The sequence below is a fragment of the Magallana gigas genome, chromosome 7, assembly GCF_963853765.1.
Source record: "Magallana gigas chromosome 7, xbMagGiga1.1, whole genome shotgun sequence".
Lineage (NCBI taxonomy): Eukaryota > Metazoa > Mollusca > Bivalvia > Ostreida > Ostreidae > Magallana > Magallana gigas.
In genome coordinates, this window is record NC_088859.1 from 53,376,867 (window position 1) to 53,388,966 (window position 12,100).

The following is a 12,100-nucleotide window of genomic DNA, read 5'->3' on the forward strand; positions in this document are numbered from 1 at the left end:
ATATTTATAACGAATTCACTATATACATGTTTTCTTTCACCAGACTATAATTTTTGCTATTTTAGGCTTAAAATAGAAATTCATTACTTTGATAACTTTACTAATCGGATTGTAAATTGAAAAAAGCATACGAAAATATATTCATTCAAACTAGTTTGTTAACTGGAAGTGCAAACTTTTTTTAAACTGTAAAAAAATTCGTTATAAAGGTGTTAAATTTCGTTATTATTCACCTCTATGGGACTCAAAATCAGTTCGCTATATCCGTAAATTCGTTATATCCGAATTCGTTATAAACGTAAAATTTTGTAAAGATTTGTTAAGAATTTTACCGGGGACTCTAAAAAACTTCGCTATATCCGATAATTCGCTATATCCGTGTTCGTACTAAACGAGTTTTACTGTATCATATTGTCAGTTATACCCACAAAATAATACCATTTGGGCTTTTGTATGCTAAATCAATGGACCAGTACACACAATAACAGCTTGTCTTTGTATGTAACACCATGGATATCTTCAACTTGAAGTTTATCATTTCATTGTTACGGACCTACCTTAATTTCCTTGTAAGGATCACATGTAACAAATTAACATATGAATACAACAGTATGAAATACTTCTTGAAGGTTTGGCATGCCCTTTAACACTGTAAAGATAAAAAGCAGACATTCCAGATGCTATCAAAACGTAGTTCTCGAAAGAAGACAGCAGTCATGAACTGAAGAGACAAAACATTGGCAGAATTGTGAAGGTCAAGAATTACCCGATCAACCTTCGATGGCCTGGATGGACTTCAAGGTTCATTTTGAATACTGCACAGAACTGAACAAATGAAACAGACTTCAATGAAGAAGAGATGTTTATAAAACACTTATGTCCCCTTCCTTGGAAACATCTGCAAAGAAAATGGATGGAAACTATAAATAATTGAAACTTTTCTATGACCAAGGGGTATAAATTGCTAGATCATACCCATACCTGTTATTTACCTTTAAAAGCTGCTATGTGGGAGAATCTCCCCCTTACCAACTTGGCTAAGGGGGAGATTTTGCGTAAACGACGTTTTTTCATGTGAAATGCAAATATATATTAAAAATACTGTTAGATACCTTATTTTACCATTGTAATTAATGCATTTGCAATCATTTTAAATTTTATCATTTCTATGACTACCAGTGTGCAATTACAACTTGTGTTGCTGTACATGTTCAGAAAACTATTATTTTGTTTGCATGGTACAATACAAGAAGTCAATAGTGCCACTTTTTATATTATTATAAGTCTTCTTATTGTTCAGTATTGAACCATCACTGCATAGAATCATAGATTTTTAATTCACAAAACAACATGTATTTCTCCAGCATTTTTTAAAAATGATCTCTGTTGTAATGTCTATAGCATATCCCTGTAATTCATAGTACCGGTACTATAAACTTTAAAAACTCTTGTGAAATGCTTTTACACTTTTTCCTCGAGCTTCACTTTTATCGGTAGCTTGTATAAACACTCTGTTCCAAACTCACTTTGATTTTCACCGACTGTGCTGGCCAGATAGAATTAGTCACGACTCACTGCACGTGGCTTGGGTGCTTTACCTGTGCACCTGTTAAGTGACACCACTGGCTGTTATTGTTTTCTTTGGTGTTACAGAATAAAATCAAGATGTTTTAAGCTTTCATTTAATTTTTTTATAAGGCCTATGCATAACAAAATACATAACTGATTTAAGTCAAAACCGGAAGTAATCGTAAAAAGTAAACTGGGCTATAACATGTCATACTATGATCACGGTAGACAGTACTTGGATGGATTTTGATATATTCAAGCTATACAGCAGCAGTTTGAGCTTAAAATCAGAGAAAAACCCCCAGTGGTTGTTGAAATTTGCATGTAAAGATTCAGAATGGATTCCCTGGTACAGGGGAAGACAAATACTATTGCGGGAGAAATTTGTCTCCCACGCGGGAGATAGGTTGGATGCGGGAGATGTTAGATTTTTGGGCCGTTTTGCGGGAGTCTCCTGCGCAATGCGGGAGGGTTAACAGGTATGCATACCCAAAATAGCAGTTGACTTAGATATCATTATGATAAACCTGTATACTAAATTTCATTTCAATATGTGCATCTTCTGCGAAGAAAATGAAAGGAAACTGTAAATAATTGGAACTTTTCTAAGGTCAAGGGGCATAACTCTGTCAAAAATTGCTCGTTCGTACCCAATGATAAACCTGTATACCAAATTTCATATCAATATGTTCATCCTTTGCGAAGAAAATAAATGGAAACTGTTGGTGGACTGACCGACCAAAAGACAGTAGCAAAGCAATATGCCCTCCCTTCTTCGATTGGGGGCATAATTAGTCAGTGCCTTGGCTAATTGCTTTGCACGGACAAGTATTGAAGGACTTTATAAGTCTGAACTGAGGACAAGGCAGAGAAAACCTGGTGAGTCACTGTTGGAACTAGGGCAGGCGATTAGAAAGTTGGTTACCCTTGTGTACCCTAAAGCACCAAAGAAAGTTCTTGATACACTAGCTATGGACAGTATCCTAAACCCGTTGACAAAGTTTGAAGTTTGTCTTAAAATTCTGCGTGCCCGGCCAGTTTTCTTTGACAGAACATTATAGATAACTGTGGAATTCGATGCTTGCATGAAAGCTGAAGTAAAGAGGACAGGGAAATTAAATAAGGCAAAATTGTCACTGAAACCCTGTGTAAACAAGATGATGGCAGAGATGCAGAAATCAGGGAACTTAAGTCTAAAATTCAGCAGTTAAAGCAGCAGGGAAATTTGGGTAGAGTTTGCAGACAGACAATAAGAGATGACATCATTTGTTTTAATTGCAATCAAAAGGACACATTAGCCACAAATGTCAACAGCGAGTGACACAAGAGAAGACAAATAATGAACGTCAGCTTAGTAAAGAGAATGATAAAGAGTGCACACAACCTAATTGCCAGGTGAGGAGTGGATGCTAGACATCAATTGTCTCTGGATTTTACATTCTAACAAATGTTAATGGAAAACGGCTTCAGTTACAATAGTCTTACAAAACATGATGCTATACCATCGACAAATCAACCGATATTACAAACTGGCATACTTAGGATTCCCTTCAACAGATGGTAAAACATTACAGACCAAAGGATCAGCAGTGTCTAAATTTAGAGAGGGATAAAATTTGATTAAACATGAAGCAGTTGTTGCAGCAATAAGAGGACAGGGTATCCTACGGCTAGATTTAATGGTTGAACATGAATGCACTCTAAACCTCATGTCAATGACCCTTGTTTAATGGATGAATTTGTACTATTGGAGCAAAATGTGCAATGTTGCAGGGTTTCTATCCAAGAAATTTCAGTAATACCGGGCAGAAGTGAGTGGATCATCTTTGGTAAGGTGATACCCTCAGAATGCATTCTGTATGGAATTTAAGAACCATCCATGAATTTCAAAAAAGAAGAATTGATGATGAGTAGATCCACTGTATCCACAGCTCCTAGCAACACAGTTCCTTTGAGGCTGATAAATCACAATGAAGATCTCTTAGTGGTATAAAAAAGGAAGTATTGCCAAAATATTTGAGCTGAAAAGAACCACAACACCTGCAGACAGCGGTGAGTCAACAGAAAACACAAAGCTACCTGACACATTCAAACTCTTTTGGACAATACTGATGGTCTTTCACCAGAACAAAGAAAGCAAGCAAGTTCGTTTCTGCTTAAGCATGCAAATCTTTTAGCTGAACAGGGTGCTGATCAAGGTCACACAAACTTGATAAAACATAAAATTGATACTGTAGATGCAAAGCCTATATGCCAACAACCCAAGAAACATTCCATGATGTGCCATCAGGAGGACATCTTGGTAGACAGAAAACTCTTGCAAAAAAAAAAGCAAAGCTTCTACTGGCCTGTCATGAACAAAGATGTTAGAAGATGGTGTGCATTCTGTCAACATTGCGCCAAAAGAAAGAAATACAGTAAACTCCTTGTGCGCCTATGCAAGTTACCAGAGCAGGAGATCCAGGAGAAAGAGTTGCGATTGACATCTTAGGTCCTATTCCTACATCAACCAGAGGGAATAAAAACTATCTGGTAATTCAAGACTACTTCACTAAAATGGACCGAAGCTAATCCACTTCCGCACATGGAGGCCAAGACAGTAGCGTAAGCCTTCATAGACAATTATGTTACCAAATACAGCCCACCTAGAACTCTCCATACTGACCAAGGGCGCAAGTGTGAATAAAAATTATTCAAACAAATGGGATATACTGAGAATCAACAAGACTCACACAACCCCATACCATCCACAATCTGATGGCATGGTGGAGCGCATGAACTGCCCAATTGAAACAAGATATGCAATGCTCACTAGTGATACCCCTGCTCTGATGTGAATGTGCAATATAAGCAAAGTCGTCATTTAACAGGAAGTTGATGTCAGATTGGTACAACAAGATATCTGTGAGCCAATGCTCACTAGTGATACCCCCGCTCTGATGTGAATATGCAAAATAAGCAAAGTCGTCATTTAACAGAAAGCTGGCATCCGATTGGTACAGAAATATATTCCCACAATATGGCATGCCTAAACAAAAAGTGTGTTAAAATTTGAAGCATCTGCGATAAATAGCTGCTGAGAAATCTTTGAGGAAAATTTGTTTGAAAATTTTGGCTAAAATAAACAAAGTACTCATTTAACATGAAGTTGACGTCTGATTGGTACGAAAATATATCCCACAATATGGCATGCCTAAACAAATAGTGTGTTAAAATTTCAAGCATCTGCGATAAATAGCTGCTGAGATAAATGCGACAGAAATTTTTGTTACGGACGGACAGACAGACAGACGGACAGACAGACACACTAGGGTAAAACAGTATACCCCCTCTCCTTCGGAGCAGGGGTATAAAAATATATCCATATTTATACCAACACTCTTGCACAAAAAAATCCTTGCCAATGATTGTTTTTCTTATTTCCATATTCATACCCTGACCCATAAAACTGTTTCAGTCACTCTACAGATCTAAATTTTAAAGCCTGCAGAAACAGTGTTAAATGAATAGATTACAGATTGAAACAGTGGTTAACTCTGACCTCCGGGCTGTGGAATGGGGATGACTGGAGCTGTGGTAATCTGCTGTGGTGGTACCAAGGTTGAGCCTGGGTTTGGTACAAGAGTTACGCCCACGGGAGTGGTGTTCTCTGGTGGTACTGGGGTGGTGGGTGGGGTTGGGGTGGACAGTACTGTACTTTGCAGCAGTTGTCTGTCTGGCTTGGTACCATGAAGCAGCTAGGCTTAACAGGGAAGGATGGGCACCTGTAAAAGCACATCAGAATAAAAAAACCATTCCGTGCTAAGATCGTTTTTGATGGGCCTTCCTTAAAGCACATTTAAATTAACTTTAAAATCAGAATGTTAAACGTAGATGACATTGTTACCTCTCGGTACACTTGTAGCGGCCTGTGGCTTGATCGATACATTCGCAGTTGTAGTCACATCCATCTTGCCAAGTCTGTCCATTGGTGTATTGTTGTTCCTTGTATACACAGAATGCTGCAATGGATCAGGTTATGCACTGTTACAGTACCCGCAAAGTTATTTTCTGTATTGTTAAAATTGTTTTCATTATCGAACACCCTAGCTGATCGCCGCGAATATTTCAGCCCGAGATTAAATCACTCGGAAAATAGCGGGTTTAATTATATAAATCCAACTCTTGTATAAAGTAAATATAAAATCTATTAAAATCAATTATATAAATCCAACTCTTGTATAAAATAAATATAAAATCTATCATAAGTACATTTTTTTCTGTATAAGAAAATGATGCATTAAAAACGAATTATTACAGACAAGTTAAATAAATATTTACTCAGATACACATTCCGCGTACGATTTGTTAACATTGTTTTCCTTACCACACATCCTAGCTGATTGCCGAGAACATTTCAGCCTGAAATCAAATATCACACGGAAAATAACGGGTTCAAAATACAACTTGGGTTTTAATTAAATATAAATTATATCATAAATACTTTTGTTTCTGTAAAATATGATGCAACAAAATTATATTGCATAAAAGTTAATGTTTACGCAGGTATACACTTTGAGTACGATTTAATATATTCGATATACAGGTAAATATGTTACCTTGTTCCTAAGAACTTTGTTCTTCATTTTCAATGTTAACAGATATGATTTACATATAATAATATTGACTAATTTTGATCTTAAAATTTAAAAAAAATAGTATCCTGACGAAATGTTGGATAGGATTTTACAATTCTTGTTCGATAAATATTCGTATACGGCGCACCGAACGAGTTGCAACTTAGTAATAAATTTACTTGCTTATGAAAAGGCACGAAACGATTAACACGGAAGAATTTTTTATATTAAACGATAAACCTGATAGGATTAACGCACGATAGGATAGGATTAACGCTCAAAGAACAGTATACACGCATGATAGGATAGCATTAACGCACGATAGGACAGTATACACCCACGATACGATAGGATTGATACACGATACGATAGGATAGGATTGTAAAAAATAATGTTGCGGGTACTGTATACAATACCTGTATCTTGAATCAATTCCTGAATTATCACTTTTCTGTAATGTTTTTTCCCCTTTTATCAATAATTTTCTCAACACTTACTTGGTTTGGGTGAAGGATTGTAAGGATTCTGTGTGGTAGGATTGTATCCCACAATTTCTCCTTTAGGCAGTGGTGTAACATAAGGATTGTAGGGTGTGGTAGGCTGGTTAGGATTGGGGGTGGTGGTTGGGTACTGAGGGTTGTAGGGTGTGGGTCTTGGGGTGCTGCAGACTGGCACCAGCCAGCATGGATCGTTGGGGTCAGCAGTCTTGGTACATCCTGCAGGTAAGTTAGGATACTGAGGGCACCTGGAAGTATAAACAATGGATACTTAACAACACTGTAATTGCACCTTACCAATCTTAATGAAAATGCCATGTACACATAAAAGAAGTAAAATTTCAATAATGCCCAATATCTTAATTCATATTAATTGCACATCAGTGTATCTAGTCTTGGCTTGACAGCTTGTAGTAGAAGCGGTTATCACAAACACAATTCTTAATACCATAAAACTTCTCTTCTGAACGAGAATATTCTTCACTTATATACACTTACCTGTCAAAGCAGTTGTAGATGTTGCTGTCACATCTGCAAGTGGTGGAGCAGCCATCTTGCCAGGTCTGGCCCTGGATGTATGGGACTCCTTTGTACACACAGAAAGCTACAAGTACAATGCAAACATTGTCATACAGAAGTCTTTGGTTGGCAAGGGTAAAAATCTATAGAATTAGTAATGAATGGATCCACATAAATGATGGCAAGTGCTTTGTGAAACTTTTGACAGTGGTTGCATGTTCATTTACTGAGTGGTTTGATGGGTGGGGCATTGAAAAAAGAAATTTTTGAATTTTTTGACAGTGACCTTGATGGTCACTTACTTGGTGGTTTGGTGGGTGAGGGTGTTGGCTGTCCAGGGGCAGAGGTTGTGGTCTGACGACACACAGTCACCTTACAGCAGTAGTCGCTGGGGTCAGTCTCCAGGGTACATCCCGCAGACAGACGAGGAACTGTTGGGCATCTGTAAGATCAAAGCTTAGCATCAGAATCTGAATGCATTATTCAAATTTTTACAAATTTTTCAGAATATTGGGACCTAAAGTTTTATTTATCTTCATGTAAAATAGGAATGATCTAAGGTAGTTATCATGTTAATGTACATGTAAATCAATTTTCAGCTATGCCCAAAATCTTAAAATGTGAAATTTTCTAAATGAAAAAAGAATAATTCAAAAACATAACATTGAACAATAAATGAAAAAGGAGAAAAATATTCTTGTCTTAGCTGAGAAATTCCCATGTCATGTGCCAAATTAACAGATATACTGTACATCCATTTTTTTTGTGTCACAAAATTTGCGAAACAGGATAAAATGTGTACCAATTTTAATTTGCCTTAGTCATTATTTTGCAATTCAAATTTTTTTACCAAACATTATTGGATATAATTTCTGCATATTGAATATTTTGCAATTTAAAAGTGATTGCAAAAAAAGCGAAAATTAGACCCCCACGAAAAATTACCAGAAATACAGTATGCATTTTTGTCAATTAAAAATTGGTATTGCTTTAATACTTGGTATATAAAAGACCTCTCACCTCTCGGTACATTTGTACAATCCCATGTGTCCATCCTCACAGATACAGTTGTACTTGCATCCATCTTGCCACTGGTCACCTGTTCTGTAGGCCAGTCCATTGTAGATACAGACTGAAAAAAAAAAATTATTACTTCTTGCACAACATAAAATTAATGTGTTCAAAAATGTTGACCAGTTCAATGGTACTGCAAAGCTTTCTAAAAGTTTAACTCTTGACCCCTTAAAGCCAGTTTCTAACACAATGGTCAAACTGACAAATACAAATCAACAGACTTTATCTTAAATTTGATATAATAAATAAACATAAATTTTGTTCAACTATTTTCATTTCATTTCTCTCACTCCTCCCTCCCTTTCTTTGTACCGTACCTATAAATTTGTTTAAATATTTACAAATCAAAATTTAGTGAATGAGTAAAATCATATCTCATATTCGCTTCATTTCCTATCCCATATTTCTAAACCATGCACAAAAACTTTCCTAACACTGAAATTCAGATTCCTCATCCTCCAAACACCAACCTCCCTTTTCTAAACATTTTTAGTAGGTAATAGTGTACAGGATAATCTCACCATCTGGTTTAGGAGTGCCAGGCTGAGGAGAAGGAGTAGGCTGCTGAGTTGGCAGGAATGGGTTGACAGTGGTAGGCTGGGTAGGAGGTAGTGTCTCGGTGATTCCATATCCTGTGAAGGATTCAGGCTGTCCCTTGATGGTGACAGGCTGGTTTGGTCCAGGTGTTGGCGTTTCACAGTGAGGCACCTGGCATCAGGTGGGGTCGTTTGGATCAGGGATCAATGTGCAAGAGGAAGGCAAGTTGTCGTAAGTGTTGCATCTGGAAAAAGAAAACAAATTGTCTTAAATATTATATATTCTATCTTTCTATTTCACTTGTTTTTTAGAATTATGAATGAAAAAGGTCAAATTTGTAGCATTTTAAACTACCGTAGTAATAAAAATTCTGTAGAGAGAAGAATAAAAGCATGGTTACATTAATAACCTTTGTGTCCTCGTAATTAATATACTTACCTCTGACTACATCTGTAGTAGCCAGTCTTTCCATCATCACACACGCACTCTGGCGCATCCGTCATACCAAGTCATACCAAGTCTGTCCTTGGCTGTAGGTCTTGCCATTCATAACACAGATGTCTAAATGAGAGAGAAAGATATCACCACCAATAAAGAAACACACTCTCAAGATGTGACTTATTTAGAAAAATTTTGAATTCAGTTTTACAGCCTGATGAAAAATCAACTGGATGCACTTACTCTTAGGTGTTGGCATAGGTGTCTGGGGTTGTTTGGTATGGGTTGGGTACCTGTGTGTTGTTAGGTTGTGGGGGGAAGGTGATGCTGCCAGTGATCGGGGGTTTGTTTCCTGTGACCAGATTGAATGAGGGGGCGGAGGCAGGTTGTCTGCACTGCATCATCTTACAGCATGGGTCTGCAGGGTCAGAGACAATCTGGCAGTTGGGTGGTGGGACGATACCATCCATGGATGGGCATCTACAGAAAGGAAGACACAGATCTGACTGTCAAAACATTGGACAAAAAGACCAGTTGGTAAAATCGTTGCTCAAAATTCCCGGCCTCTGACTGAACTGAGAATAATATTTAGTTAATTTAGATTTTTGCACCTGTCCTTGCATCTGTATCTGCCAGTCTGCATGTCCAAACATTCACAGGTGTAGAAGCAGCCATCTTTCCAGGTCTTTCCAGCATTGTAAGAGATTCCCTTGTACAAACATCCATCTGTTCAAACCAGAAAAAATGTTTCTGATAGAGCTTTAATATCCTGTATCACTTAATTAATGAACATCACTTATAATGAATTTCATGGAATGAAATCAACTGTTCATTGAAATAAGAAATTCCAGTTTCAATTGATAGGCGTATAATCATCTACATGTACAAATTTACATGTCCCTGAAATTGAGGATTTGACAAAATTCATGTAAGACTGCTGCCATTGTAAATATTGATACCAAAGACTTTCAGGTTTGATAGAAAACAAAGAATCTTTAAAAAGAAATTGGTCACCATATGTTTAAATCAAATATTGAAACTGTTTCAGGAGAAGAAAATTCTCTTACGTCCTCCATTGGGTCCAGATCCATAGTTAATAGCTGTTGGCATGGGCAGAGTGTATGGGGTAGGGGATGGTGTGAGCATTGGGACCTCGCCAGGTTTGGGTGAAGGTGTGGGGGCCACAGTTGGGGGTTTCATCAGCTCTAGGTGGCAGACTGGTTTCTTGCAGCAAGAGTCATCAGGATCTGCCTCCATGGAGCATCCCTCAGTCAGCTGGTACTGTGGACATCTGTTCCAAAAACCAATGTTGTTCTCAAAACACTAGAAACTTCATTAAATACTGTGGTTTCATCAATATTAGTTGGATACCAATTTTCATGGATTTCGTTGTTAAGTTTACCCATGAAAATAAATGTTCATTGAAGTGCACTTTCTACTAACTGTTTGTATTGATAGGATCATTGGCCATGAATTTAAGTATCCTTGAAACTGTGTTTTTCACTTTAACCACGAAAATTGATACCCTTAAATATTAAAGAAACCACAGTACCTAAGATTTTCCACTTAACATACCGGTATTTTTTTTTTTGGGGGGGGGGGTGGTTTGTTATACATGTATTACTTTTATGCTGGTTTTTTTTTTTTTTTGGGGGGGGGGGGGGTGGGGTGGGAAGGGGGTGTCTGAAAATGGTAAAACATTCTAAGTTAACTATACTTAAGTAAAATTTAACTGGCATCCAATGCATTAATAAAATTGGTCACATTTACCTGTCGTCACATCGGTAGAATCCTGTTGTTCCATTCTCACAGACCAGGTCACAGCCATCCTTCCAGGACTCGCCTTGTTAGAAGGACACGCCCTTGTACATACAGACAGCTGTCAAAACAATCAATAACATATCAGCACTTCCATCAAATCCACCAAGAAAACAAGTGTACAGAAATATTTTTGGGACCCCCCCCCCCCTCTATAGTCTCTATATCAATAACATATCAGCATCTCACCATCCAAGATTGATCAAGAAAACTCTAATTTGAAGACAAAAAAAAAATCTGTTCTATTCTCTGACCATTTTTGGCAATATCCAGTCTCCGATTGGAGAAGATGGCATAGTCTTAAAAGTACACTAAAACAGATTTTTAGCAAAGCCCCAGAGGATCTATTCATTATATATTAAATTTTATATCCAATTAGTTTAAAAAACATTTTGAATAGTAAGAGTAATGAAACTGAATTTGCTGTGCTCATGCATTTGTAAAAAGTGTGTATCTGTTACCATGTTTTACTGAAATGCTTCGAAGCATTTGATTGGCTTACCTGGTTTTACTGTAATGCTATGAAGTATTTGATTTGCTCACCTGGAGATCCGTTAATGGTGGTGGGTGTTGGGGCCTTGATGACAATGGGGGACACATTAGGGGGACAGTAAGGCTTCTTACAGCAGGGATCATTAATGTCTTGGACCAGTTGACAGCCTGGGTTCAAGTCTGTGATTCGTGGGCATCTATGGGCCACAAAAGTCATGATATCATATTTATCCATGACCAAACGTGTAAAATAATATGACTCAAAAATGGACTAAACATGAAAGAATAATCATAGATTACAAATATTTTGGCCTTTAAATCGTAAGTCAAGTCGAACATTTTTAGGCTTTAGAAGGATGTCTTACTTCTCATTACATTTGTAGACTCCAGTCATTTGATTTTCACATACACAGTCGTAGTCGCAACCATCCTACCATCTTTGTCCTTGGGTGTAGGATTTACCCTTGTAGATACAAGTGTTGGCTAAAATGGAAAAGCATCATTTATTATTCAACAAAAAGATTAGTTCTGTGAAAAAGA

General features: G+C 37.2%; 1 protein-coding gene and 1 long non-coding RNA gene across 2 annotated transcripts; both read right to left on the minus strand.

Moving 5' to 3' along the window:
• Positions 1-4,240: 4,240 nt before the first annotated feature.
• Positions 4,241-9,385, minus strand: LOC117682091 (putative epidermal cell surface receptor). The gene is made up of 8 exons (XM_066067113.1): positions 9,251-9,385; positions 8,797-9,056; positions 8,222-8,333; positions 7,504-7,643; positions 7,181-7,286; positions 6,683-6,930; positions 5,456-5,570; positions 4,241-5,333 (listed from the first exon to the last, which is right to left on the minus strand). Exons 3-8 carry the CDS (start codon positions 8,245-8,247, stop codon positions 5,195-5,197), a joined length of 774 nt encoding a protein of 257 aa, XP_065923185.1. The 5' UTR covers positions 8,248-8,333; positions 8,797-9,056; positions 9,251-9,385; the 3' UTR covers positions 4,241-5,194.
• Positions 9,386-10,325: 940 nt separating this feature from the next.
• LOC136269829 (uncharacterized) lies at positions 10,326-12,046 on the minus strand. Its single transcript, XR_010707384.1, has 4 exons — positions 11,926-12,046; positions 11,612-11,757; positions 11,021-11,129; positions 10,326-10,541 (listed from the first exon to the last, which is right to left on the minus strand). It is a non-coding gene; the product is annotated as an uncharacterized lncRNA (long non-coding RNA).
• Positions 12,047-12,100: the final 54 nt, after the last annotated feature.